The following is a 26205-nucleotide window of genomic DNA, read 5'->3' as shown; positions in this document are numbered from 1 at the left end:
CATTTTCAATAACTCATTCAAGTAGAACGGCTAAGTAGTTTTACAATGCTGATTTATGAGCTCTTGCAAAATGCAAGAGCTGTTTATGATTGCAAATTTCATTGATCTTGACTCCAAGAATTTCAGTACTGTAATGTTTTATATAGTTTGCTTCCTCTCCAGTCCTGCCATTTGAAGTAATAAGGACAATTTGCCTTTATGCAGCCCAAGAGGAGACAGCAAAATCAGGTGCTGGAAAGAGAACTCGAGTGTTCTGATTTACAGACCCAGGCCTGCTCGTTTCAGAGGGAAAGTCATTCTTTATAAAAACAAATGCCCCCCTTCCATGAATAGTAATCAGTGCTTTATCATACAATTAGCAGGCAGTCTCTGGCAGGCTCATTTGTCTCATTTACCACTCTATGGAAACTTGACCATGCCTAATCCAGTAGCTTGTCCCCACCAGCATAAAGCAACATACTGGTTCCAGTTGGCCTTGACCATGGTGGTGACTGGTGACTATGCACTTTGCCATGGTATAAGGCTTCCAATAGTGGTTTGGCCTTTCAAAATGAGCCTTGACACTGGCTGTGGTAGCAGCTGTCCTGGATGATGCTGTGCAGTTTTGAAAGAAATATCTATATGTTTCTTAGATGATGAGCTATGGCACTCTCCAGCCATTTGCTTTTGGGGTTCCCACCGGCAGATACTTGTACTCTGGGTAGCTTTGCTGCCTCTTTCTAGCCCAATTCACACTCTTCCTCCAGAAGTAGCACTCTATCATATGGGTGTTTGGCACACTACAGGAGGAGCAGTGCAGGTTGCATTTTCATTTATGTGTAAACCCACCAGAAAACATTTCCATTCTTACTGGCCCAGATTGCTCCTCACTGTGACTAACCATTGCTGAGCCACAGGAGGTGGCATTGCTGCCTTAAAGCGCTGTGGGCCCACCTTCTCAAAGGTTTATCTCTTTGCTTTTTTTAATTAAGTATGAATTTGGGGCCAAGCTACATCCCACTGTCTATTTAAGGAAGATAAAATGCCAGAAATCCTGCTTTGGGCCTGTGAAGTCAGTTCAGAAGAACTGGGCTCAAAGAGCATATTGTATTCTGGTTTTCCTCCCTGTCCGAGTTCTAATATCTGCAAACCGGAGAGGCTTTGCAGTGTTGTCTCTGGTGCGCCTGTGATGTGCTGAGACACCTTGCCCGGGGACTGCTGCAGGCAGCACACCCCTCTCCTGTTCGACTCATTTTGGGCTCTCAGATGTCAGGCTGCTCTAGCTAATGCCTCCCAGCAGCTACAAGAGACGCGCTGGGAAGCGTGCCGTGCCACGCTCTGCCTCGTCAGCGCGGGGAGACGGGAGACGCGGTGACAGCAGCTTCTCCACGCGTCTCAGCCGGCGCCGGCAGCGCAGGTTGCTCTCAGGTTTGCGAACACCCTGGTACTGTGCTTTGCTTGCACAGAGTCCCTTCGTGACTGGGCATCCTGATGGGGAGGAGGAATGGAGTGGAAAGGAGCTCTTGGAAGAGAAATGGGCTTTGACTGTGCTGTTTGTCCTGAAACTAGTCACTAATGACAAGAATAAATTAAATAAAAAAAAAAAAGGCACTGAACAGGTATTTTTTTGTCTCATGCTGCCCAGTTTCTCTGTCAGCCTGAGCCTGCAGTGAGCCATGCTGAGCCTGTTGAACTGAGCTTGGGAATGCACCTGGGGCTGCCTGGGGATCCCCTGGTGCCACCTCCTCCATACTGTCTCTTCTGCCCCTCTGCCTCCCTTCCCAAACTTCACTGTAAACAGTCGCTGCGTGTCACTTGTACTCCTTGTGTTATCATAGCATGCGCAGGTGTCACATGAATCCATCACAGGAAAGACAGTCCTTGTTTCCAGAACTCTCAGTCCAGCTTCTTCTGAGAGGGGCAATGGCCAATCACTCTAAGGGAGGGTTGATGCTTGCAGTTTTGGTTTTCTGGTTTTTTGGTTTTTTTCCTCTTCTTCCAACACCTCTATTTCTATCCTCCCTATCTCTGTGCATGGATGCACACACACCTCTAGCATTCTTTTCATCCAAATTTTATCTTCCCACACTGGTTAATTTTAGGGTTGAATTTTCTTGGAGCTCTCTAGAGAGCCTGGTGTTATGCAGAAATTTCCTATCATGTTGTCCTGATGGGGGATAAATAGCTTGGAAGGAGGTGTACAGATGAAAGTAGAGGTTTGCAGGTTCTCCAGAAATGAACGCAGTATTCTTGCTTTTCTTCCACTGCTACCTTTTTGCCTCTGGTTTTAATGGGGACAGAACCAAGGACTGTGGGCAACATGGGCAGAACTCCTGCGGACTTGCAAGCTAAGGTACCTTGTTCTTCCTGGTTGCAGAACGCTGTGATGACTGGGGTGTGGACACCATGAAGCAGATCCAGATTTATGATGGGGAACCTGCCAAGATCAAATGCCCGCTTTTCGAGACCTTCTTGAAGTACAACTACAGCACGGCCCATTCTGCTGGCTTAACCCTCATCTGGTACAGGATTGGGCAGGACCGGGATCTGGAGGAGCCCATTAATTTTCGTCTCCCGGACAACCACATCAGTAAGGAGAAAGACACCCTTTGGTTCTGGCCTGCTCTTCTCAATGACACTGGGAATTACACATGCATGCTCAGGTAGGTTGTGCGGTCCAGCTTCTGTGTGTCTTCAGCATAATCAAAGGACTTTAATGGAAGCGGGAAAATTATGTTGTTAGCACCAGATCTTTCTGTAGGGAGAAGACCATTTACATAAGCATTAATGGGGAAAGAATGTTACAATTATAAGACTGCTCAGTACTGAGCCAATTTGTATTGTAATAATGCTTGGAGCCTTGCAAACATTAATGAACATGCCTCTTCTTTCTAGCTGTAAGTGTCCATGAAAATATTATTGCTGAGCCCATGGCAAAATCCACAGGCGCTCACCATTAAGAAGTGATCTGTACGTCTGTAGTAAAAATAGCTTCAGATGCAGGGGTAATGTTTTGACTGCATGCTAATTTGGCAAAGATTCATGAGATACAGACTTCTAGGAAATTAAAAGTATCTCTAAGTGTGGTACAAAATGAACATAGCATCTGCTATGCACTAAGCACAAGAGCTCTTTTTGATCTTCCTCATGTTGTTTCTTGTTCATGGTGTCTTTGACCCTATTATCTGCTTTACCAGCAGGGGAGTGGATGTTGCTTGTTAGTCACCTTTATAGGCTTTTCTGAGCTTGTGTAGCCATCTCTGATAGTGTTTTCTTTCCCATTTATAAATGAGTCAACTAAGGCTGTGTATACCTCATCAGCGCTATGATGCTTGTTATTGCAGATGTGATTTTTATTTCATTTCACTGCTATAGGAGTAAACAAGTTTCAACTAATCAGCCCTATCATCCTCTCTCCTTAGAAATACAACTTACTGCAGTAAAGTTGCATTTCCCTTGGAAGTTGTTCCAAAAGACCAACACTCTTGCGTGAGCCATTCAATAAAACCTGCTGAGCAGATGTTCTACATGGAGCACGCCAATGAGAAGATCATATGTCCGGATATTGATGGGTTTTACTCTCCCAGTGTAACACCAACTGTCAAGTGGTACTTTGTAAGAAGGACTTTTGTCTTATCTGGGCAATGGGGGAAATGCAGTGTTGTATCTGAAAAAGCAATGGTTGGCATGAGAATCATGGAGCTACATTTCAGTGTCTCCCCACTGATGAAGCTGTTAAGGCAGCTTTATTAATTTAAAGAGCTTTGTTTCCATTTAGTCCAAGGGTAAATCTGCCCTTGGAGAAACTTGAATAAAATTGAGAGCTAACACTGGAATTTTTTTGACCAGCATGCACAAGCGGAGAATACTTTAGCAGGGATTTAGGAACCTCAGTTCAGCTGCTGGCAGTATACCTGACCTGCTGTGTAAGCAAGGCACTGTCCCTGTAAAGGAAACTGTGATTCATGTTCCCTATTTTGTAAAAAAACAAACACCACCCCCCCCCAAAAAACAAACAAAAAAACCCCCAACCCCCCCACCAAACCAAAAAACAAACAAAAACAAACAAAAACTAAACCAACCCCCCCCCCCCACACACACACACCTGCTAATGACAACAGCATCCCTTCTACAATCCTTTGAGGTCAGGAAATGAAGCTGTACATCAGGCCTCTGCAAGGACCAGGGGTGCAAGGACCGGGGGTGCCCTGTTTGACGCAATCCTGCAAACCTCTTTTCTGAAGATGGAGACATCCCTACCCCACCCCCCGCTCTGATAATTAGGCTGTTTCTAGCCATCCTCAGGCTCTTGCCTAAAGAATTACTGTTCCATTTTATTAAATTTTGACCTCAGTGTTTTTCTCTAGGTGAATGCCTTTAGTCAAGAGAGAATAAGAATACTCACGAGATGTGCAGCCAGAGGGTTATGAGACAGAATTCTCTAACTGCTTATAAAGCACTTTTGTATTTCTAGATAGAAGGTTCTGTATGAGTGAATTTAATAATAAAGTAAGTTAGCAACAAATATACTGATTTAAAAAAATAATTAAAAATACCCCAAAAGAAAAAAAAAACCACCTCTAAAACCCTTCAGGAAAAAACTTACTTTTTTTTAATCCAAGAGGAGCGGTTTCAGTCCAGTAGTTGAAATGCTTTAGTTGTACCATTCATTGAAATTCACAGCTCAACAATCAATTAGCAGAATGAAACAAAAAGCCCCATGGAAGTAATTTTTCAGGCAGCAAGTCATCTCATGCCTAATAAAAATCATTAAAAATGTTATATGACCCCTGTCTAAAACTGCCCCATTAGGATGTATCTGATTTGGAAATGTACCATTCAGAAATAATCTCTTAGAAAATGTGCACATCTTTGGGTTTTATGACAATCAAGATGTCATCTGCCTAACCCCTTTCAGAAAAGGGATTTCTAGCTTGGTACTTGGCAGAGGTTTCCTGCCTCGCCTGACAGAAAGAGAAGAGTTATTAAGGTGTCTGTACTGCAGATTCTCATTTGCCAGTTGCCAATTTTGGGGCCTCACCCTCAGCTGAAGTCAGACAGGGTAGCTTGATTAGTCCTGAAAGAGACGCTCTGACATCAATGGGGAACATGTCCTTTTGTCTTAGTATCCATTTGTGAATACATCATCATTTTCTTCCTGTCTCTTTTTACTTTGACTCTTTACTCTGCTGAGGCGCTCACCTTGATTGCAAATGCACTTCTGGATCATAGCTCGCTCTCTTATAAAATTGTCTGTCTTTAAGGTGGGATAAAACTGTTAGGGTCATCTGCTCTATCATCTCATTTTCAAGGTGAACATACCAGTTTGTATTCCAACATGCTCAAAGTTCATGGTATTTAAGTCTGACCTACATCACAATCCCAAATATTGTATTCATAATTTATAAACAGATCTTTGTAGTTGCATTTAAACCAATCTATTTACTTTTGAATCCCAGCATTCAAGTGTTTTTCTCCCTGACTCCAGAACTGCAACTTGGTGAATGGCTTCTATGAGCGATATCCCCAAGGGCCCAGGCTTGTCATCGGCATTGTCCGCAGTGGATATGAAGGGAATTACACATGTATTGTGACATTCAAGGACCATGGAAGAACCTATAATCTCACCAGAACCATAAAGATGAAGGTGGTGGGTAAGAATGACTTTAAAATGTGTAAAAATGCAGGCGGATAACTGCAGAAGTGGTAAAAACTGCTAGAAGAGTCTGCCACAGGATCCATTTGCGGTTGTACTCAAGCCGCGTTACCCAACTGACCTGGTACGTTTTTGCTTGCTGGGGTCAGTCTCGTGTGAGTGCCTGGGACACGTTGCGCTGGAGGTCCTACCTACCGCCATGTCAAACGCCCCAAACAACATAGAGGGTGACCAGGCTTAGGCTGGTGAGGTAGAGCCCATGAGATGGCTGGGGGTACCCTCTGCTGGCATGTGAATGCATAACCCTGGCACTCTTGCTCATTTTTGTCTCCAGAGCCCTTTGCTTGTCACTGTTTGTGGGATTGTCCAATTATAGCCAGCTTGCCTCGGTCTGCTTGCAATCTCAAAGCCTTGTCTGCTGAGGTTGAGACCATGAGTTGGCCTGGCAGGGCTCCAGTTACCCAGCCCAGTTCTTGGACAGGTCTGTCCCAGGCACAAGGGATCAGCCTACCTGCCAGGGAACGGTAGACAGAGCTTAAAAACCGAGCAAACAGTCGAGCACATGCTGGGTCCCGTGGCAACTGCTGCTTTAAGATCCGAATTAAATACTTGCAACAAGAAATGATGTTTGTATTTTGTTTTTTAGAAGCAACAATAAAAATAAACTGGTACAGGTTATGTCTTGTGGGAGATGAGGGGTATGGAGCTCTCCTGATGTGAGAGGCCCAAAATCTCGTGTCTAGATTTACCTAAACTTTGGAGGAGCCTCAAAATCTGGGTCTGGCCCTGACTTTGGGGGTGAGGATTAGATTTCTCTTTGCGTGGATCTCTGCAGCAGGATTGTATCGCACGTTAGATTGGGGTGTGTGCAGCAGGGCACGAGGGCGTTGTGGGCAAGGCTGCAAGGACACGAAGTTCTCATGAAGTCCGGGTCCCCGCGGGGGCTCTCTGTTCTCTCCCGCAGGATCTCCGAACAAGGCCTTGCCACCACAATTCATCTCACCAAATGAGAAAGTTGTCTACGAACTGGAAGCAGGTAAATTGCAATGCTCGCTGCGTGCTGTGGCTGCCCTGGCAGCCTGCCTGCCAGGACGGGGAGACCCAGCCAGGCACAGAACCTCTCCCCTTCCACTGCATCCCTGGGCTTTCCCTCCCAGAGCACACGAGCTGCCGCGAGTTGCCTGGCAGACAGTGTGGGGTTCTAGTTCTTGCTGCCAGAATAGGAGAGCACAGCTTTAAAAGTTTATTTTTGCAAGCACAAATAGATAGATATTCAGGCACAGAGTTGCAGGACTGAAACTGCAGAAGCAGATGAAATGGAGACCCTCAGCTGCTTAGAGAAATTCCTGCAGGACCTTGTCTCAGCCCTGTCCCTGGCTGTGGTTTGCTCCAACCCTCCCTCATTCAGCCCCTCTGTGGCTTCAGCTTTCTGGCCACTTCTTGCTCATGTCCTCTCCCCGTTTGGCGCATTACTTCCTAATTAATGACAGCTCTCCTTTTGCTGGCCTCACAGCATTGTGTAATGGGGTACCATACCCCTTCCTCCACCCCCATCTGTTTAGATTGATAGCTCTTTGGAGCAATTGCTATATTGAATGGATCATGTCCCATTACACTGCTGTAATGAATGTGGTGCTAATGGTGATGATTAGCAGCAGAGTCTTCACTTTAAAGCACAGCTTTTTTGGCTCACAAGGTCAGACTTCTTACATAGTCACTCTATAAGATAAAATCACTTATGGGCTGATCACAAAGATATTCACACTCCCAAGCCTGATATTGAGGGGAAGTTAAATGCCTGAACAAGTGTTCCCACACCAAAATGCTTTTGTGGAGTTGGATCCTTGCTTTATGGCATCTGTTCCCTGTGCAGTGGGGATGATTAACACTGCCTGGATTTCCAGGGAAGCAGTTGGCATGGAGCATCTCCCCTTGGGTGGGTCACTTGGAGCAGTCAAGGAACTTGTACCACATTTAAGAAGGCAGGATATTTTTTTTTCTATTCATTTGTCTGTCATAAATCAACATGTCCAGGGTGTTAAGCTGTTACCAGATGTCTGAAGGCGGATGCTGGCCTCATTCCCTCCTGAAGGGATGCAGAGCTCAGCCTAGTAGGATAGCTGGAAAGCACAAAACTTAGGGTGATGCTGTTCCTGCTTTGCAATACCCCACCATGGTCCTTTCTTCCCAGGAGATGACCTTGTCCTGTCCTGTGATGTCTTCTTCACCTTCCTGAAGGATTCCCGGACTGAAGTGTGGTGGACCATAGACGGGAAAAACACAGATGACATCATGGACCCCAGGATAAAAGTCACGCAAAGGTGACATAGTAACGTGAACCTTTGTTTGTATCTAACCCTCTCTTGGGCCCTGCAGAGGGGTGTGGGTGTGGACAGGCGGCAGTTCCATTTTCCCTTGCAGGGGAGTGGGGAGTCTCCCACTTCCCTGTTAATCGGAAACCTCTGTGTCTGCACCATGCTGTGATGAACACCAGAAGCTCCAGGAAAGAGGCCTCCAGACCTGGACAGTGTCTTGTCTTACAGAAGTATTTGAGGGAGCTTTGTTTACCAGTTCACATCACCAATTGTTCAGGTCCTGGTAGTGGTGCCAGCAGCTGGTGCTATTGTGGGACTTCTAAAATGGGGGCAGATACAATTTTATTTAGAAGGATGTTCCCAAATAGCATAGGCAATAAACATATTTCAAAAAAGAGGCTGAACACAAAAATGTTTTCATTATACGTAGTATTGATTAGGAGGAATAGAGATTCAGTTAGATGAAGAACCCAAATGAGGTTCAGAGTCCCCTTTGCTGGGTGCTGAATTACGTGTGGAAGGCAGTCACTGCCCCAATCAGTTTGCAAACCTACGTAGGAAAAGAAAAGGCAAAAGGAAATATTTTGCAAATGATCAATTCAGGCAGAGACAAAGTGACTCATCCAGGATTGCACAGGGAATGTGACGTCGGCTCTGAATCCTGAGTTCATGAGATCTTGTTGCTTTGTAGGCAAGAACTTCCTTTATCTATAAAATGTAATGTGACACAGCTGAAATGAGAAAATTATGCGTGGCAAAAATAAATATTAAGGAAAATCAGATAAAGGAACAGCTGCAGCTCTATTAAAATCTGAAGTGTGTATCAATTTATAAATATCAGTTTAGGTGTTTTGTTTTTTTTAAAGAAAGAGTCAGATTCTATCAGGGAAAGGAGTAGTTCTCACTAAGAACTTGCTGCAGTTTCATGTATATAATGCTCTAGTTTTTCTCTTACAGTGAAATAACTAGAGATTTTGAAGACAAAACTATCGTACGGACTCTAACAGTTGCAAAAGCCACACCAGAAGACTTGAAACGGAATTATACTTGCTATGCCAGAAACGCCAAAGGCGAGGACCATAGCCAGGCCGTAGTGCGCATGAAAGGTAAAATACTTGCAGAGCATGGGTGTGAAACGAGGCGTGCTCAGAGAGGGCTGTCGGTCCGGCCTTGAGCCTTGCCCTGCAAAACAGCAGGGGAACAAATAATTCTGTAAAGCCTTTCTCTCCAACGTATGCTGTTCTGTACGCACTGCTGTATTATTGCTGTCATACCGCACCACTTCTTGGAGGCAGGGAGCAAAGGACGCGTGTCACATTTACCCTACCACAGTCAAGTGCCTGGGGAGATAGAGGGATGCGTAGACTAGTTGTTCTCATCCCATCCATGTACCACAATTGAAGCAGACCTGAGGGGACAGGCTGCTTGAAATGATTTCAGGTTACTTGGTTGCTTCAGGGTTTTGTGTGACGCAACAGCTACCAGTTGGCATCTTCCAGAAGGCAGACTGCACTCGTTGACATTGCTCAGGGCGTGAGACAGTCTAACCGCAGTGTTCTGTGGTTTTACTCTTTGTGGTGGTGATGCTCCAGTTTAGATACAGCCGTCTCAGCATGGATGATGTGGACTGATGCAGCCCTGTTCGGTGTAGGTTTTTTCCTACATCTTTCTTTCATCAAAGATTTTGTTCGTGTTTCCTAGACCCGCCTCTCAGTAACAAGAACTGAACGTTCACTATAGGCATGTGAAGTTTCCTGATTAATGTGGATATTTCAGCCTCATAATCAACCTCATCTAGAGTTTCAACACCTGCTTGCTGTAGGTCAGACCTTCCCTCTCCCGTAAGGGATGCTGCCCTGCCTTGTGTAGCTCGTGCCAGACACCTTCTTCCCCCCATTCTGCCCTATTAGCATGGGAAGGCTCACAGAGGTCTTGACTGGAAGAGCTCTTTTTCTTCCTTTTTAGTAGTTGTCCTCCTTCCTTTTTAGTCCTGTTCCTTTGAGACAAACCTTTTCTGGGCCATTAGGAAGGAACAATAGACCAAACACACAACTGAGGCTGAAACCATCTGCTAGTGTGTTCATCCTACATACATAATTCTTCTAGGATGATAATGTTTCTACATGTAGCATGAATTAATCTAAAATCTGCAGATTCTTCTTCTATATGGCAGTGCCTAAATGCTGTTTTCTAGTGGACTGATCTATACTATCCTCTCTCTTCCTCCCCCATCTGCTCCTGGGCAGTTGAGTGGGTTTGCTCTGAGCAGACCTGTTTACTCACCACCCCTTCTGCTCTGTTCCACAGCAAAATCTAAGAACCATCCCCAAACACTGCTGGCAGAGCAACCTTAAGCTAAGCTCACTGCATACCATCCCACTGCACACAGGAACATCAAGCACGTCAGAACATAACCCCTCAGCACTTCCAGTTTTTAGCAAGTAGCTATATATGATGGCTCCAACTCTTTTATTGCATTAAGTTATATACATTTCCTGCTTTTCCTGGATGATTTTCCTCTCCTTCTCATGTGCTTCTGCTGCTCATCACCTAATGAAAGTTGTTAAATTCCTTCCATTTTCTTTCTTGTAATTCACTTTCTAATAAAACTTATTAAATCTTGGAATTTGGTGATGTTTCCACTCACTGCTGTTCTTTTATCCTGCAGTTTGCCAGAGTGCCTGTCAGCTGCCACCTGAATTGCCATAAAAAGAGTTGCCCAGGGATACAGTTAGAAGAGTTATTTTCTGTCCTTAATACAAAGAAGCAGCAGTGGTGTGACAGACACTATATGAGTTGGAAGGGGACCTGTGATGTTCTGGCTTGATATCCACAGGTTGTCCTATTTGTTTGCAAGCATTTCAGCTTTTCTGTAATGAACTCTGATTCTTCTTTCCTGGTAGAAAACAATCAGGCCATGGCTAGTTATATCCTTACTGTCAGTCTGGGACAAGCCACAAGAACTGTCTGTGTTTGGGGAGGGAAAATGGTGGCCATTGCCTTTATTTTGCTGCAGGTGCGCTTTGGCTGGCTCTGCTAGAAGTGCTGTTGTGTTGCCCCAAGAGTTTGCATATACCGCTGAGAGGGTCACATTCATGAGCTGGCTTTTGACCGTGCAGGTGGTTTCCATCAACAGGTCATTCTAACGTCTGGCTGCTCCCAGGGTCTCGCTCACAGACAGAAGTCCAGTCTGTGCTTTGACTTGCTCTGCCAGCCCAACCAGACCTGGTAACCAAGAATGGGGACTTCAGGGTGGCCAGCCATCACGTGTCCTGCCAGAAAAGCCTTGGCTTGTCCGCCTTCCTCCGAAGGGCCATCTTGGCCCTTGGCTGTTCCTCTGGGGTGTTTGACTGCATGTTACACAAGCTTGTTCCTGCTTAGCTGACGACCCAACCTGTTCTGTAAAACAGCCCTCCTCTTTTTCTCTTTTTCAAACACAGTTGTACCACCAAAGTACACCGTGGAGCTGGCCTGTGGATTGGGGGCAACCATCCTGCTGGTTGTGGTGCTGATAGTCATCTATCATGTTTACTGGCTTGAAATGGTTCTCTTCTATCGGGCTCATTTTGGAACAGATGAAACCATTCTAGGTAAGGAGTTAAAGGGCTTATATTTATGTTATCCTGCTACAGGCTAGACCCTTCATTTTCATATAGCAATTTTCATATAAGCTATTTTTAACCCTTTGCACAGCGTAATGACTTTTGACTTCCCATTTATATGCTTGCATTCAGTTGCGTGGGTCATTTTAGAGCAAGAGGAGTCAGGCTTGGGTCAGGGGGAGAGAGAAGTCCTCTCTCTTCTCTGTAGAGGTGAAGCATGGATGTGTCAGGCTCCCTGGGGCATTGCCCTGCTGATGGCTAGCTGTTTCATCAGATCTAGATGGTCAAAATAAGTCATCAAGTTTCAATAAGTCCCTAGTTTCTCTGGTGACTCTATGTAAGGATTCATAAATCCAGGGTGATTTGCTTCAAAATGTGGGAAGGCGTCCAAAAGGACAGATCTGGAAATCACCCTTCTGTCCTCAGTTCTTCCACAGCTTCCCTGTGTTACTGGGAGTTCATCTCTTGGGACTCTGAGCTGAGATTTCTTCCTCTGTAGGATGAGGAGGGTGTTTGAGCCCTCGCAGCTTGCTGTGTGAACCTGCCAAGGGGGTGCGGCAGCTCTCGGAGGGTGTAGACAGGGTGCAAGTCTCTGTCTGGTGGGACTGCTCATGTGGATAGACAGCAACGAGAGGAAGCAATGTCAGAGATGTCAAAAGACAAAAGGACCCTGGACAGAACGGGTTGGTCATCTTGCTGTGGTTTCATGCCTTCAGTGACCCAGCAGTGTCTGAGTACCTGCATGTTCAGGCTGGGTAGTCCAAGAGGCAGCGCTGCTGTCTTGTAATTATGGAAATCAATGTGTCTTAACCTGCAGTGCCTGGGCTCAAAGCGAGCCTTCGTATCTGCTTTTCCCGTGACATAAGTCAAAGGCTCAGCATGTGCAGTATCACAAGTGTCTCTTCTGCCCTTTGTGTTTTCTGCACTCCCAACACTCAGACGGGAAGGAGTATGATGTGTACGTGTCCTACGCACGCAACGCGGAGGAGGAGGAATTTGTGCTGCTGACGCTACGGGGAGTCTTGGAGAATGAGTTTGGGTACAAGCTGTGTATCTTTGACAGAGACAGCCTCCCTGGGGGAAGTGAGTATTTCACAGGGGGCTGCGTTCCACGTGCATCCTCTCTTTATTGTTCTTTGAGGTACTGATAATTGATAGGAACTGACCTATCCAGATTAACTTTATCCTTTGTGGGTTTTTTCCATCTCCATTAACGATCTCTTGTTGGTATCTTCTAATGTTTTTGCTTCACCTGACAATGTTGCAGATGCTCCAGGCCACCAAAAAGGCTGTGGTGGGCAAGTGGTGGTTGTTGGTTGTTTCAGTTGCTCTCCGCAGGAGTGATTGATCTATCAACATGAGGGAACTGTACCACTGACCTTCATGCAAACCCTCTGAGCTGCCTTAAAAAAAAAAGGGGGGGGGGGGATAAAGTCAAAGCTAGAAAGAAAAGAGGTAGGGGGAGTGTGATACTGGACCAGACTAGTAGCTCACAGAGGGTAATGGTGAGTGCCTGTAAAAAGCAGGAGTGTCTGCTTCAGGGAGGTGTGGAGAGCACTATGCTAACATCAGTGAGAAGATAACCTGCCCTCCCAGAAGGCCTCCTACTCCCCCTTATTAATTAGAGAGTCTGTGTCTAACATGGCATACAATTAAGTTGCTGTGCTTAAGAGTACTTTGTTGCAGGTAGTGAGACTCATCTCTTCACTAAGACGTAGATTTTTTTCACTGTTTCAAGCTAAATCATACAGGGTTCTGGACACAGCATCTGCTGGAGAGATGCAGGGAATCACCAAGAATGGAAGTTTGTGAGACTCTCCAGCTATGCATACAGCCACACAGCTGCCACAGCAAGGGCACAAATCTACCCAACGCTCTCAGTTTCCAGTGTCCTGGGGGCTGAGGTGGCTGTATGATCCCTGACACCTACTAAAAGGTCAAAGCCTGAACTTTGTCAGTGCAGATCGCCCTGCTTTGAATTCATGGGCTTTGGGTCAGGACCCCACTGATGACAGAATCTGTGCTCCCTCTGTCACCAGCTGCATGACAGGAGCAGAATCAGTCTGGGATCTTTAACCTTTATCTCCTAGGTTGTTGCCAAGGCACAGCACCTCTAAGTTTGAGGGCAAATAAATACGTGTGCCTCGGGGGACAGGGAGACAGCTGCAGTCCTGGTGCTGTTCCTTCTGGAGAGAGCCTGGATGACATGGCAGGGCACCCTCCAGGCTCTGTTTGCTTGATGCCAGTGCCAGGCTCAGAGCAACTGGTTGTTCTCACCAGTTGTTCTTCAAGACATACATCTGTTCCCTCGGCTGCTTCTTGCCATCCTTCCCCTTTCCCTTTGGATGGTCTAATTTTCGTCCCAGCACAGCTCTCGTGGGCTCCCTGCCCTTCACCCTCACCCCCGGAGCGCTCCCATCCCTGCTCACCGTGGCAGTCACCGCCAGCCCCCGATCCAGCGCAGCCCTCCGGAGCACTGCTGGGGTGGCTGCTCATGGCACTGCCATTTGCAGCACTGCTGGGGCTTCCCGCTTGCTTCTTAGCTGGGATTTGACTAATCTTCTCGGGGAAGCACGGCAGGCCAAGAAATAGCTTTTGGCAGCTGGTGTCATGCCTCCAGAGTGTGCATCTGTGTAACGGGTAGAGAGTTATGTTGTCCTTGATGAAGAAACAGTGGGAGATGGATTATCGTGTGAGTTTGCTGACAGGAACTAATCAAATGTGCTTGACAGCTAAATGAAGTTGCCTGTCAGTGTTATTTTATTCTCCATTGTGTTTTCTGACCAGTCAAGAGCGTTCCCTTGTCAATGAAGTGTGGGAGATCCTGCAGCAGAGAGTGCAAGCACCATGATTCACATTAAATTTCACATTAATTACAAAAAGGTGCATAAGGACAAGTCTACCTGCAGATGTTAGAAAATCAAAGAGGATCCACAGTTACCGTGACATGTCTCCAGCTCAAAGGGTGTCACTTTTGGGACACTTCATTACAAATCCTCAGAGCAGTTTACTTGTCACTTCTAGAAACACTTAAATCTGCTTTCATCGATGACAGCAACAGGAACAGCTGGATGAGTAACAGGAGTTAGGATGGTAGTGTTTCCAAAGCAAGTTAACCCATGAGGACACTCAGGGAGGGCGTAGGTACTTATTGTGTGTGTTTGGTGTGGGGAAACTGAGGCAAGAGGAGTGAAAGGATTACCCAGAGTCATTCTGGACATCTGCCAGAGGAGGATGTAAGCGTAGACATTTGGGCTTCCCCATGCCTCTTTAGGCTGAGTCTTTTCCTTGAGGTCACGTGTTGTCCAGCTGGCAATTTTCCTGCTTTGCTCCAGAGAGCCTCTTTTCCCACTCTTGCTGGAAGGAAGCTAAATCCGAGGCTAACAGAGCAGGCCTCTTGGCCACATGGCATCCTCATAGCATTGGGTGGTGTCACTGCCACCTAGTACAGTGCCTTTTAGATGTAGCTACCTCTTGGGCATCTCCACGTAGCATGGAGAGGAGGAAACACATCTGTAGCAGTCTGGGGCTGGGAGTAGAAGATGTCGCAGTATGGGACAGTGGATACCGGCCATGGTGTAGGATGGCCTACCTGGAATCGCTTGCAGGGTTGGGAAGCACCAGTTTAGTCCCTAGAGAAGGGCCTCCAAGGGATTTTGTCATTCCCTTCAAGAGACACCTGGTGTCACGCTAGCAGCTCAGCAGCACGTTCTCGGCCATCACTAACCACCTCAATGTTTCTTTCTCCCAGTTGTCACAGACGAAACCCTGAGCTTCATCCAGAAAAGCCGACGTCTGCTTGTTGTCCTGAGCCCCAACTACGTCTTGCAGGGGACACAGGCCCTGCTGGAGCTCAAGGCTGGTCTAGAGAATATGGCCTCCAAGGGCAACATCAAAGTCATTCTAGTGCAGTACAAAGCCATCAAGAAGAGCAAAGTGAAGGAGCTGAAGCAGGCCAAGGCGGCCTTGACTGTCATTAAATGGAAAGGCGAGAAATCCAAGTTCCCAAAGGGCAGGTTCTGGAAGCAGCTGCAGGTGGAAATGCCAGTGAAAAAAATTAGCAGGAGTTTGAGCCTTGATGGGCTCATATGTATGCCTGAAAAATGTTTGACACCATCAGAAAACAAAACAAACAAAACCCCCAAAATCCACAAGTTAGGTCAGGGAGAGGGAATGAACTCAGGGTTTTTGCCATGAAGGACTGTCCCCCAAGCATTTCAGAGGACAGTCGTGCCTCCCTGCAGCTTTTCTACTGCCCTGGCAGTACAGAGACCAAAGATGCATACACTTCTTCTCTTCAAATGCACATCCTTGTCATCAACCACACAAGCCCTAAGCTCAAGGTCTAAATTTGGGCTATCCAGGTGGGATGCAGCCAGCACCTTGTGATAGCACGGTATTTGTATAGGCCAGTACTCCTAGATCCAGTTCCTATGGGACCTTTGTTAGCATCCAGGATGGAGCTCCTTTCTCCTCCTCAGCAGCTTCACTCCCTCCTGGTCGTTGGTCTCTCTTGCAGAGGACGGGGAAGTTTGAAAGGTGGCTCCGGTATAGAGCCTTTCACACATGTCCCAGCTATATAGTCCTGATCACTGTGGCGTCACAGATTTCTGCTTCAGTGGGGGGAGCAGAGACTCTTGAGGCTCCTCATCTTTGCTCCCCATATTTCTGTAGGAGCAGGTGCATTCAGATATTTTGGCAATGTGAAATGGCTGTTACAAAAGTATTTAAACCCCCCCCCCCAACAACCACCCAACTCTGCTAGGTGATATTTGTATTGTAGCATATCTACTAATAAGTGGTCAGTCTCTGGGACTCTGCAGTCTCTGGAGTACCCCAGATCCTTCAGAGCTGTAATGCTCATAATCCGGGGGAAATCTCTCATTAGTACAGGCCATGGAGCATGTCAGAGAGATGCTTCTTTGTAGAGTAAACTCAGGGACTTCGCAAGCACTGCAAAGAACCCCAATTTACTACTGAACCTGGCTACTGTCTCTGTGCTGCTGGCTGCAGGAAAGCCAGCATGCAAGGTGCTGCTGAGGCCTCTGGGATAACACTGTGTGTATGTCCAAGTCCCCAGGAGACCCTACAAACTTATTTGAACTTATTAAAAACTACTAGCTCTCTCTAGCTGGTTAAGACTATGAGGACAGGCTGAGAGAGTTGGGGTTGTTCAGCCTGAAAAATGGAAGGCTCTGGGGAGATCTAACTGTGGCCATTCAATACTTAATGGCTTATAAGAAAGATGGGGACAGATTTTTTTAGTAGGGCCTGTTGCGATAGGACAAGGGGGAATGGTTTTAAACTAAAAGAGGGTACGTTCAAACTACATTTAAGGAAGAAATTTATTATGATGAGGGTGGTGACACACTGGAACAGGTTGCCCAGAGAGGTTGTAGATGCCCCCTCCTTGGAAGTATTCAAGGCCGGGTTGGACATGGCTCTGAGCAACCTGATCTAATTGGAGAAGTCCCTGCTCATTGCAGCAGGGTTGAACTAGGTGGCTTTTAAAGGTCCCTTCTAACCCAAACTATTCTACGATTCTGTGAAGACTCAGTGTTCTCTGCCTGGGTATGAACATCACCATTCATAATTCAGGGCTCAGGTTTAAACCTAGCCTTGGCTTTACAAAGCAAGTTTCCACCCAGCTTGTTTCTAGTCCAGAGTTGCAGAACAGAGGATGTATCTCAGCTTCTGCAACCTTTGCACAAAGTGGAAGTATAAAAAAACCACTGAGTACCAGTCCTTGCTTCAATGGGAGGCAGCAGGCATTGGAGAGGAGCTGGTGAGTTAACCCCTGGCAGACAGGCTTTTCAGACCAAGGAGGGAAGTTTCCTTTCCCTTGTAGGACAGACCAAAGCACAGCGGGATCCTTGCATTGACCACTGCCGTTGTTCACAGTGTTTTCACATAAAACTACAAGCTCTGGGAGTGTCTCCATACTCCTGTAGCTCCCAGTGCAAAGGCCTACCCACTTAATTGTGGAATTCAGTATTACGCACACTAAGTGCGTGCTTATTTTTTTGTCGATAATGGTTGCTCCTGAGTCACCTCTGACTCACGCTTTCACTCTGTTTGCGTCCAGCCGGTGAAGCATAGCCATTCATAATGGTATTAAAAAAGCACTACAAATTGGAGGCTATGCACTGTTCACCCAGCTGAGCAGGGAGGTTCGAGGGCGTCCCACTGAACAGCCCAGCCTTGAAGGCGTGGGGCTGAATCCTGGTGTCGGCAAAGCCCTGCTCTTAGCTTCTTACGGTTAATAACGTTATTCCAAGGCAGCGGGGAGCCACAGCCACCCATGCCGTTGGGCAGGTACTGTACAAACCTGGAACAACTAGAGCTTCTTTCCCACCTTCCTCTTCATCCTCCCCCCCCCCAGGTAAGCTTTGCTTTAAGCAGGTGAAATTACAGTCAGCTTCACTGAAGGCAGTGGAGCTCCTCATCTGCTCAGAGGTGCTTGAAAGCTTTGCTGTTACGAGCTTTTCTACTGTGGCTGTCTGTGGAAGGGCAGAGCTGCTTCCCACACTCTGGAAAGCTTCATTTGTATGAGATAGCACCTAAACCCATACTTAGCTTTTATGAAGCCATTGCAACGACATCATTTTGCCCAGCTTCACCTTTTTGTTTGTGTTTTCAGCATCCCTGTAATCAGCTGCCAGATCTGCAGGCAGAGGGAAGGCCCCGAGGCCAAAGCACAACTGTGTTAGATTCCAATTTACTTTTTAAAAAATTAACTTTAAAATACACATAAATTCAATTAACATCCCAGACCTTATCACATCACATCTCGCTTTTGGCTGAGGTACCAAGAGAACTTCTGCTGATGTTTTAGTTAGTCTGATTATTTTCAGAAGTTAAATCCACCTCATTTATTTTACTGAGTTTATTCAAAGAGTTTTCCAAATAAACAATGGACCAGGACTCTCTCCGGCATACATTGCAGTGGCCCTTGGTGCCATTGCAACCCCAGAACAGGATTACTGAGAGACATCAGCAGAGCACCCACAAGGCAAAAGGTGTGATGCTCTGAAGGGGCCTGAGAGGTCCGGAGGGAGCAGCGTGGAAGGAATAGTGCTGGAGCAGGCTCCGCTCCCCCGGGAGCTGTACCACTGGCTTTACTGGCAGCTCTCAGGCCAGGGGCAAATCCCAGTCCCAGCTGTAATGCAGATCTGCAAAGCACCTCAAATCCACCTGCCATTTCATCCTCTGCCGCCTGTGGTTTCCACTATGGGACTCTGTCACAGCATCCGTCTAGTTCAGTTGATTCATTTGAGTTTCTGTGCTTTAACCTAACGTTTATCAATATGCAGCTCATACAAAGTTCCTCGTTGTTATTTCATGGGGAAACAGCGTGGCGCAAATTGGAAAAAATCTTTTTCCCCCTGTGCTGTTTGATGTTGTACAGCTGTTCCAGAGTTTTCCCTTTTCTTTTCTATATGTTTTTGCCTTTGTGTTATTTGGTCTGTGAAGTGTCAGTATTATTTTATTTTGCTTTTCAATAAAACATTTTCACTTTTGCATTTCAGTCCTTGTGCATTTCTCATAAGTATCATTTTCCTCCCCATTACGTCTGTGAAAGGCCATTAAAGAAGGATGGCTGTGTGTAGTCCAAGCATCAAGATCATTTGGGGACAGCTCCTTAGAGGGGGACATTTTCCTGGCTGTTTCATGGTGTGCCTCAGAGATCCTGAGGCATCACCACTGCTACCAGGGCCATGCAAGCAGAAACAGCGACATGCAGCATTCAAATGTCACCCAGCAGCAGACAAGTCTCTGACCCAAAGATTGCTCACTCGGCAATCACAAGATCGAAAGATGGGAAGGAAACACCATCCTTTTGTTTGAGAGACCAAGCCAGAGTGTTGAACAGGTATCTTGGAAACCTGCCCTAACCACAGAAATCAAACTGTTAGGCTGCTTTGCCCATCACCTCCCAGGTAGCTGGCTAGAAAATGTTCATTCAGCTTCATATTTTTTCATCCAGGCCACTTTCTTGGCTTTTTTCCTTGTTTGCATGCTAGCAGGTAAGTTAAGAGAGACTCTAGCACTTCCAAACCACTGGCAAAATGAATGCCTGTGACAGTCTATGGATTTGGGGTCTATGGGGTATGGGATCTATGATCTGCCAGCTTTTATTGGGCTGGGACAAATGTGTGGCTCTTATAATTCTCTGTTACCTCTCTGGGGTGCATTAGGGGAGACACAAGTTAACCAACAAAAATATGCAGTGTCCTTCAGAACTGTATAGTAAAGATGGATTTTTTCTGGTATAAAGCAGATATCCAAGAGCATCAAATTGCAGGCTCTGTTGGTACCCAAACCCCCACAGAGTTATTGCTGCCTGTCCCATCCTGTGCTGTTGGTGTCACTGGGAGGGATCATCCTGCCTGCACGCTGTGAAGCAGCCACTCAAGATTTTTCATGAGCTGGGATTGCATTGTAAACTGAACATCCCAAGGTATCCTGGTCAGCCAAGTCTAAAAACATCACATTCTCAGAAATAAAATCTATCTCTGGGAATTTGAGTGTTTTCCCTGCCAAAAAAATGTCAACTCTCAAAAAGTGTTGCAAATTCAAAATTGATAAAAGAAAACCATCACTGTCAGCTCAGTCAAAACATTTCATTTCAGCAGTGTTGGAATCATTCACATTAATTGAACCTGTGCTTTCTGAGCAAGCAGGTAGAATAGGTGACCTCCCAGGGGCTGCTCCTGCCTGTGCTTCGCTGTGATTCTGTGATTCCAGTTTCAAAAAGAAAGACCTTTCAAACCAGCAAAGGAGCTTTTTCTTTCACAAAATGTTGAAGCTTGGCTGATTTCAAAATAGATCTCAATCAGTTATAGAAAGGTTTGAATGAGGTCTGGACTCAGTAAATTGGGAGATTGCTGCCAATTCTTTGTGCCTTTGAAATAGGGTGGTAAGAACGTTTCACAGTGTTAAGTGACAATTCTGATAGAAATGACTTTATCATCTACTTTTGGTTTAAATGAATCAGTGTTTTCCCGTGTATGTCAGGGTGGCGGGGGAGGAAATCCCCCCAACCCCTGTATGCAAGAAAAAAATACTCCAAATAGTTTGATTTAAATTCCAATATTATGTTAAAGAACCAAACAGTACCTTACTTTCTCCATTAGGATATTATTCAATCATTTTTCCTATCCCAAGTTCTTGGTCCCCAAATAACCTAGTGACAATGAGTTTTACAGCTAGTCAGTCATATATCTGAAAAAAAAAAAAAGGTTTGTTCTGTACAGTATTAAAATAAGATGCATCCAGGTGCAACACAGTGCACCTTCTGCTGTGAGATAAGGAAAGAAACAGCCAAGCGCTGGAAGAATAAGTGGCATTGCCGTTGCAGGGAAGGAGACGTATTTTTATTTATATAAAAGGCCGGTGTTCCATTGACAGGGAGGAAGGGGAGTCTCCAGACTGCAGAAATGAGGCTTTAGCTGTGCAAAAGGCGGTGGAAGCAGCAGATAGCTCTTCTCCCCAGAACAGCTCTTTGCAAGACATTCCTACGAGGTTTTTCTTATTCCGTGGAAGAGCTCTTAACTCCAGTGCTCTCTGCACTTGTCCTCAGACACCCCCCCACCGCCAGCTCAGGCCCCAGCACTCAGTAAGTGGGTGGGTTTGGGTTTGGTTTTTTTTTTTTTAAAGTTTTCATAGTTCTGTTAATCAGCTTGGGTTAATTTGCTAAATGCCACAGCACTTAATTCCCATCCCTTCCACAGCTCACCCATTAGCTGTAACACCTTCAATATGCTTACTACATCCTAAGCCATAGATAGAAATCCAAGGACACCCTTCAGGTTTGCTGCTTTTCAATGTTCATAATAAAAGAGATGCTGCCCTTGCCTGGCACCATTCCAGCTAAGCATCTTGCTGAGCTTTACAAACTGCAATTAATCCCAAGAAATGCTTTGAAGGACAGTATTTTCACTCCCCATCACAGCTAGAGGAACTGATGGAGAGGTTTAAGGCTGACATTTTTGCTTTCTAAGTTTGGAGGCTTCCTTTTCTAGATGAGAAAGCATGAGAGGGAGGGAGGTGGGTCTCGGCCTCGGCAGTGGGAGCTGTGGCATGATTACGTGCTTGCTTCGCTTTGTTGCCCCCGTGCAAAGGGCTGCCCGAGCTGTGGGCAGGTGGTTCCCGAACAAAAGGTGCCCTGTATCAAACACCTGCACTTCCCCAGGCAGGAGTGATGCCGTGCAGGGCAGAAATCAGAGTACAGTCCTGGCTTATCCTGCCATCCTGGCTTCACATTTACCACTTCAGCCTTCTCAAAAACCAGCTGCAAAACAAAAATGCTGCTATTGCTCCTGCAGTCCCTGCCAGCAGGAGCATGGGCAAGTCAAAAGTCACTGGGTTTGCACCAGGATTCCCTCTGTGGGGAGGGGGGATCTGTGCAGGTATGCCACCAAACAGCTTCCTTCAGCTTTTCTTTCCCTGATCCCTCCCCCTTGTGCACCCCAACTCCTCTGCCCTTGCGCTCTTAGATACCACCGAAGCCGTGTTCGACTTCATCCAGAGGAGCCGCAGGATGATTGTGGTCCTGAGTCCCGATTACTTGACGGAGAAGAGCATCAGCCTCCTGGAATTCAAGCTGGGCATCATGTGCCAGAATGCCATTGCCACCAAGCTCATTGTGGTGGAGTACAGGCCACTGCAGTGCACCCACCCCAGCATCCTCCAGCTGAAGGAGTCCGTCTCCTTCGTTACCTGGAAGGGGGAGAAGTCCAAGCGTTCCGGCTCCCAGTTCTGGAAGGCATTGCGGCTTGCCTTGCCGCTGCGCAGCCTGAGCGCCGGCGCTGGCTGGAACGAGAGCTGCTCCTCCCAGTCGGACATCAGCCTGGACGCTGTCCAAAGGAGAAGGAGCCGGTTGAAAGGGCAGCCCGACCCGCGGGGTGCTGTGGCAGGGACTCTCACTCCCAGAGGGACGGCCCCAACCCCCGAGTCAAAGGCCAAACTCCGAGCCAAGCACTTCTTGACGTGCCGGTGTTGTGGGACCTATTGCAATGGCGGCAGCAGACTTAAGCGCAAGCATCAGGGTGTGGCTGAGCCCAGGTGGGACACTCATCTCTGCAAGCAGGGCTTGGGCAGGCCCACGGTGCAGGGGGGTCAAGGCAGAAGTCGACCCGAGCCCCCGCCGGCACAAGCTCCTGCTCTCGCCCTCTGCCATTACAGTGACCTGTCCAACAACAACGATTTCTACGTCCTCTAGCCAAGAGGCTGAGGCACCGCAGGTGCTGGGCTGGAAAAGAGACTCACTGCAGCCTCAGCTAAGATATTTATATGATATCGCAGGCTGACGTGGAGTCGTTCACCGTCAGTCCCATGCCACACAGAGGACTGCAGCAATATCACCGGTGTTGGTGACCTGAGCCAGGGACCTGCAGCCACACACAGAGCAGCGGCTGGGGGCTGCCTGCCCGCGTCCTTCTCCTGAATTTAAATTGCAAAGTGGAGCTGAAAATACGTTTCTCTGGCATTGCTTTTCCCCAGCTGTGGTTGTGTTTGCTGCAGGGCTGCTGCTGGGGTCGGGTGCGGAAGGGCAGGTCCCCAGCTGGGGGTCAGGAGGGAGGGGGGAGAAACCGTGCTCCTGGCAGTAACTTCTGGAGAAGGGGGAGCAAGCCTGCATTTTGCAAAGGATGAAACTTTGTTAATGAGGGCAACAGGATCCCCTGCCAATGCAGGAGTGTGCCGTGCAGTACGGTGCGTTATCCACTGTGGTTTAAAAGAACTTGGTCAAAAGTTTTAAGACAAGTCCCTTCTCTCTAAATAAAACTGGTTTCTTTAACCTGCTGTTGTTACAAGTGCTGTGGGAACTGGTAAATGCCGGAGCCTTGTTCACCAGGCGGTGCCTGGGGAGGTGGTTTGCCCAAGCTGACTGAGGTCCCCTCCTGTTCCCAGTGCTTCCAGTGGGCTCCTGGGCTTGGTCCCTGTCCCAGCTTCACCGTATGATGAATTTGTTCTGTCAGTTGCGTAGCCTTTCGCGCAGCAAGAAAGAAAACCATTACAAATCTAGGGAAATATGATTTAAAAAATTCTCCGAGTACTCAATGAGCTCAGGGATAGGAGCAAGACCTATAACGCTCACAGAAAACCTCAGGCGCTGAAGCTGAGGGGTGAAAACTCAACCACACTTCATTAAATAACCAAAAGAGCCTTTGAACAGTCTCCCTGGGGCTGCTGTTTCATCAGCCCATTGAGCTGGCTGTCAGCAGTGTTTCCCACTCTTCATCCACAATGAAAACTTCATTTGCCTCATTCCGCTTTGTATAACGACTTCTCTCCCCGCCAAGGAAGGGTGCTAATCCTGGGAGTCGGCCGCTCCCCTCCAGCTGATGCTCAGACACACCAGACCAGGAAATATGCTGCATTTTTTTTCTTTCCTTGAGACAAAAAAAGGTCTCCTTCACCAGTCTGGTCCGTCTGGTTGCTGCCTCTCAGGTTGGCAAGTAATTACTTTTCTTTGCCTTGGAAATATGAACGGAACCCTCGGGGTACAGGGTCTGTGGCCCCCAGGACGGACCCTTATCTGATGTCCTCACATGCAGCCTTAGTGAAATTGCTGGAGCTGTGAGGAAGGAAGGGGCCACGTCTTGCCCATTTTAATAGCGCTGAAGCCTGGTTATAATTCATACATCGCTGTCCTTCTCTCAGCAGCCCCTCTTCCCCAGTATCATCCCCACTTTTTCCATCCATTCCTTCTGAGATCAGGCACAGCTGATGGCTCTCCTGTTACAGGTCTCCGTGAGCTGAATCCTAACAGCCCTGCTGCAACAGACCAAGAAAATAGAAACAAAAAAACCCCTGCTACTGAGTCAATCTAAATCAAATAAGGGCAAAAATCCCCCCCCCCCCCCCCCCCCAGTTCACAGGAATTAGAAATTCAGACTCTAGAGAACTCTTCAGGTGTGGATTTCTCTGAAATTTCAAGCAGATACATTTTAAGTTACTCAGAAAAGTTTTGTCCATATGTGGCCATTCTCCGCTCAAAGAGGAGAAGCAGGAATGAGATATTTGGAAAGCGAGCTGATAAATTGCAGAATGCTTTGTGAGAGGTAATCAAAATACCATTAAATGGTTAAACGGTTCCAGTTGCTTACAACTAGATGTGGGAGGGTACCCTCAATGACTCTGGTAGAGCTGAAAACATAAGCTACAAAATACAAATAATTTGCAATCCATCAACCTCCAGAGCCAGCATATTTGTTATTTGTTGGCATTTAAACAGCTTTTATTTACAAACTTTGCCCTTATTTGACTTTGGTGTTGTCTTGGTCAACAACAGCAATCCAAAGAGGCAGGAAACAACAGCTGGAGCTTGCAAGAGGCCAAATCCAGCCTTTTTGGGCAAACTGTCATCTCTTTATGAAAGAACAAATGCAAACTGGAAAGGACCATTGCTTCTCCTGTTGCTTCAACAGAGCTTGCACAATTTTACTGCTCCTTTTACTACCCACCAAACTGACCCAGGGTTTTGGTTGCTCTTGTAACAAATATTGAGACACGTCAGATTTCGGTATGTACAGAGTCTTGCCCCTGAGGCCAAGCTCCCAGAGCCCAAAGGCGTGCTGTACTGGATGGGTGTCTCAGCAAGGACACAGGGACTAAACCCTAGAACCAGTTGCAGTTGTGTTTGTCTCTCATCCTAAGCACATTGGTTAGAAATACCTCCAAGCACCAGCACGAACTCCTGCTTTGGGACCAGAACAGCCTCTGCACAGGGTTTGATTTCTGCTCTCTGAAAATCAGTTAAAATCTGTTCATGTCCCATCTGACACTGACTGGTGCAGATGGACTCTAGTCACTGCTCTCTTCTCTCGTACACATGCATTTGTCGGTGTACAAACATACAATCGTCTCCAAAGTTAAGTTAGCGCAATACTATCATCACCATTGCCCTACCCAGTCCTCTCAAGAGAAGTGTTCAGAGAGGAGCAGCGTTAGTATCTATGGAGAATTTCTACCACATCCTAATACAAAAACATTCATACAACCTTGTATATCCTACCTATGGCATCCAACAGTACGAGGCTACCCGGTCATAATGTGCAGAGCCATTTGTACAATATTTCCACTGTTACCTAGATGTTTTAAATCTGTGGAAGGCTGGTGGTGTCATGAAGACACTGAACAGAGCTAGCTAGGCAGTTCGGGAACACAGGCAAGTCACATTGTCCATCTCAACATCAACCTGTCTTCACTTTAGTGACTGCAAAGCTCTGGTACCCAGAAGGTCTCTCCCTGGCAAGTTCCCCTGAACATGCCAGTAATGGGCTGCTCCTCACATCTGAAATGTTGGATGAATCACTAACCTGCAAGAACTTAAACAAATTATCTTCCAAACATCAACAAGATTTTTATTCTCATCTATTACACTAGACACTGATCTCAGAGCATCTGATCCAAGTGTATTTATAGCAGATATTTTCCCAAATGATGACAAGACCATGAAGGAACTGACAGATGCCAGAAATAGGGGAAAAAATGCTTCAAACCCTTAATCCTTGCTCTGTATTTACACATTTTTTTTCTCCTACTGTTGGTCTATCACAAAGCTCTGTCAAGGGCAGCATCACCTCTGGGATGGTGCCTGCCCAGTGTGACATACCCAGTATAAGGGTATGCCCTGTAAAGCAGGCAA

At 46.7% G+C, this 26205-nt stretch overlaps 1 protein-coding gene across 5 annotated transcripts in view; it reads left to right on the top strand.

Annotated features, from left to right (window-relative positions):
• The window catches only part of IL1RAP (interleukin 1 receptor accessory protein), a 49410-nt gene extending 26365 nt beyond the window's left edge, over nt 1–23045 (top strand). For 4 of the 5 annotated variants that reach the window (XM_054835562.1, XM_054835559.1, XM_054835560.1 and 1 more), the window contains exons 3-11: nt 2357–2642; nt 3402–3594; nt 5468–5633; nt 6600–6671; nt 7827–7956; nt 8908–9056; nt 11391–11540; nt 12492–12635; nt 15304–19080. In XM_054835562.1, the coding sequence (XP_054691537.1) occupies nt 2357–2642; nt 3402–3594; nt 5468–5633; nt 6600–6671; nt 7827–7956; nt 8908–9056; nt 11391–11540; nt 12492–12635; nt 15304–15749 (1736 nt within the window). In that variant the 3' untranslated portion in view covers nt 15750–19080. Of the gene's footprint in view, nt 1–2356; nt 2643–3401; nt 3595–5467; nt 5634–6599; nt 6672–7826; nt 7957–8907; nt 9057–11390; nt 11541–12491; nt 12636–15303; nt 19081–22051 lie in introns of those variants that run through there. The other variant, XM_054835563.1, reaches the window with a different exon arrangement.
• The last annotated feature ends 3160 nt before the right edge of the window (nt 23046–26205 follow it).

This window comes from Grus americana, chromosome 9, assembly GCF_028858705.1.
Source record: "Grus americana isolate bGruAme1 chromosome 9, bGruAme1.mat, whole genome shotgun sequence".
In the NCBI taxonomy this organism is placed as follows: Eukaryota; Metazoa; Chordata; class Aves; order Gruiformes; family Gruidae; genus Grus; species Grus americana.
The sequence above is the reverse complement of the archived record's forward strand: the minus strand, read 5'-3'. Positions and strand labels throughout refer to the sequence as shown.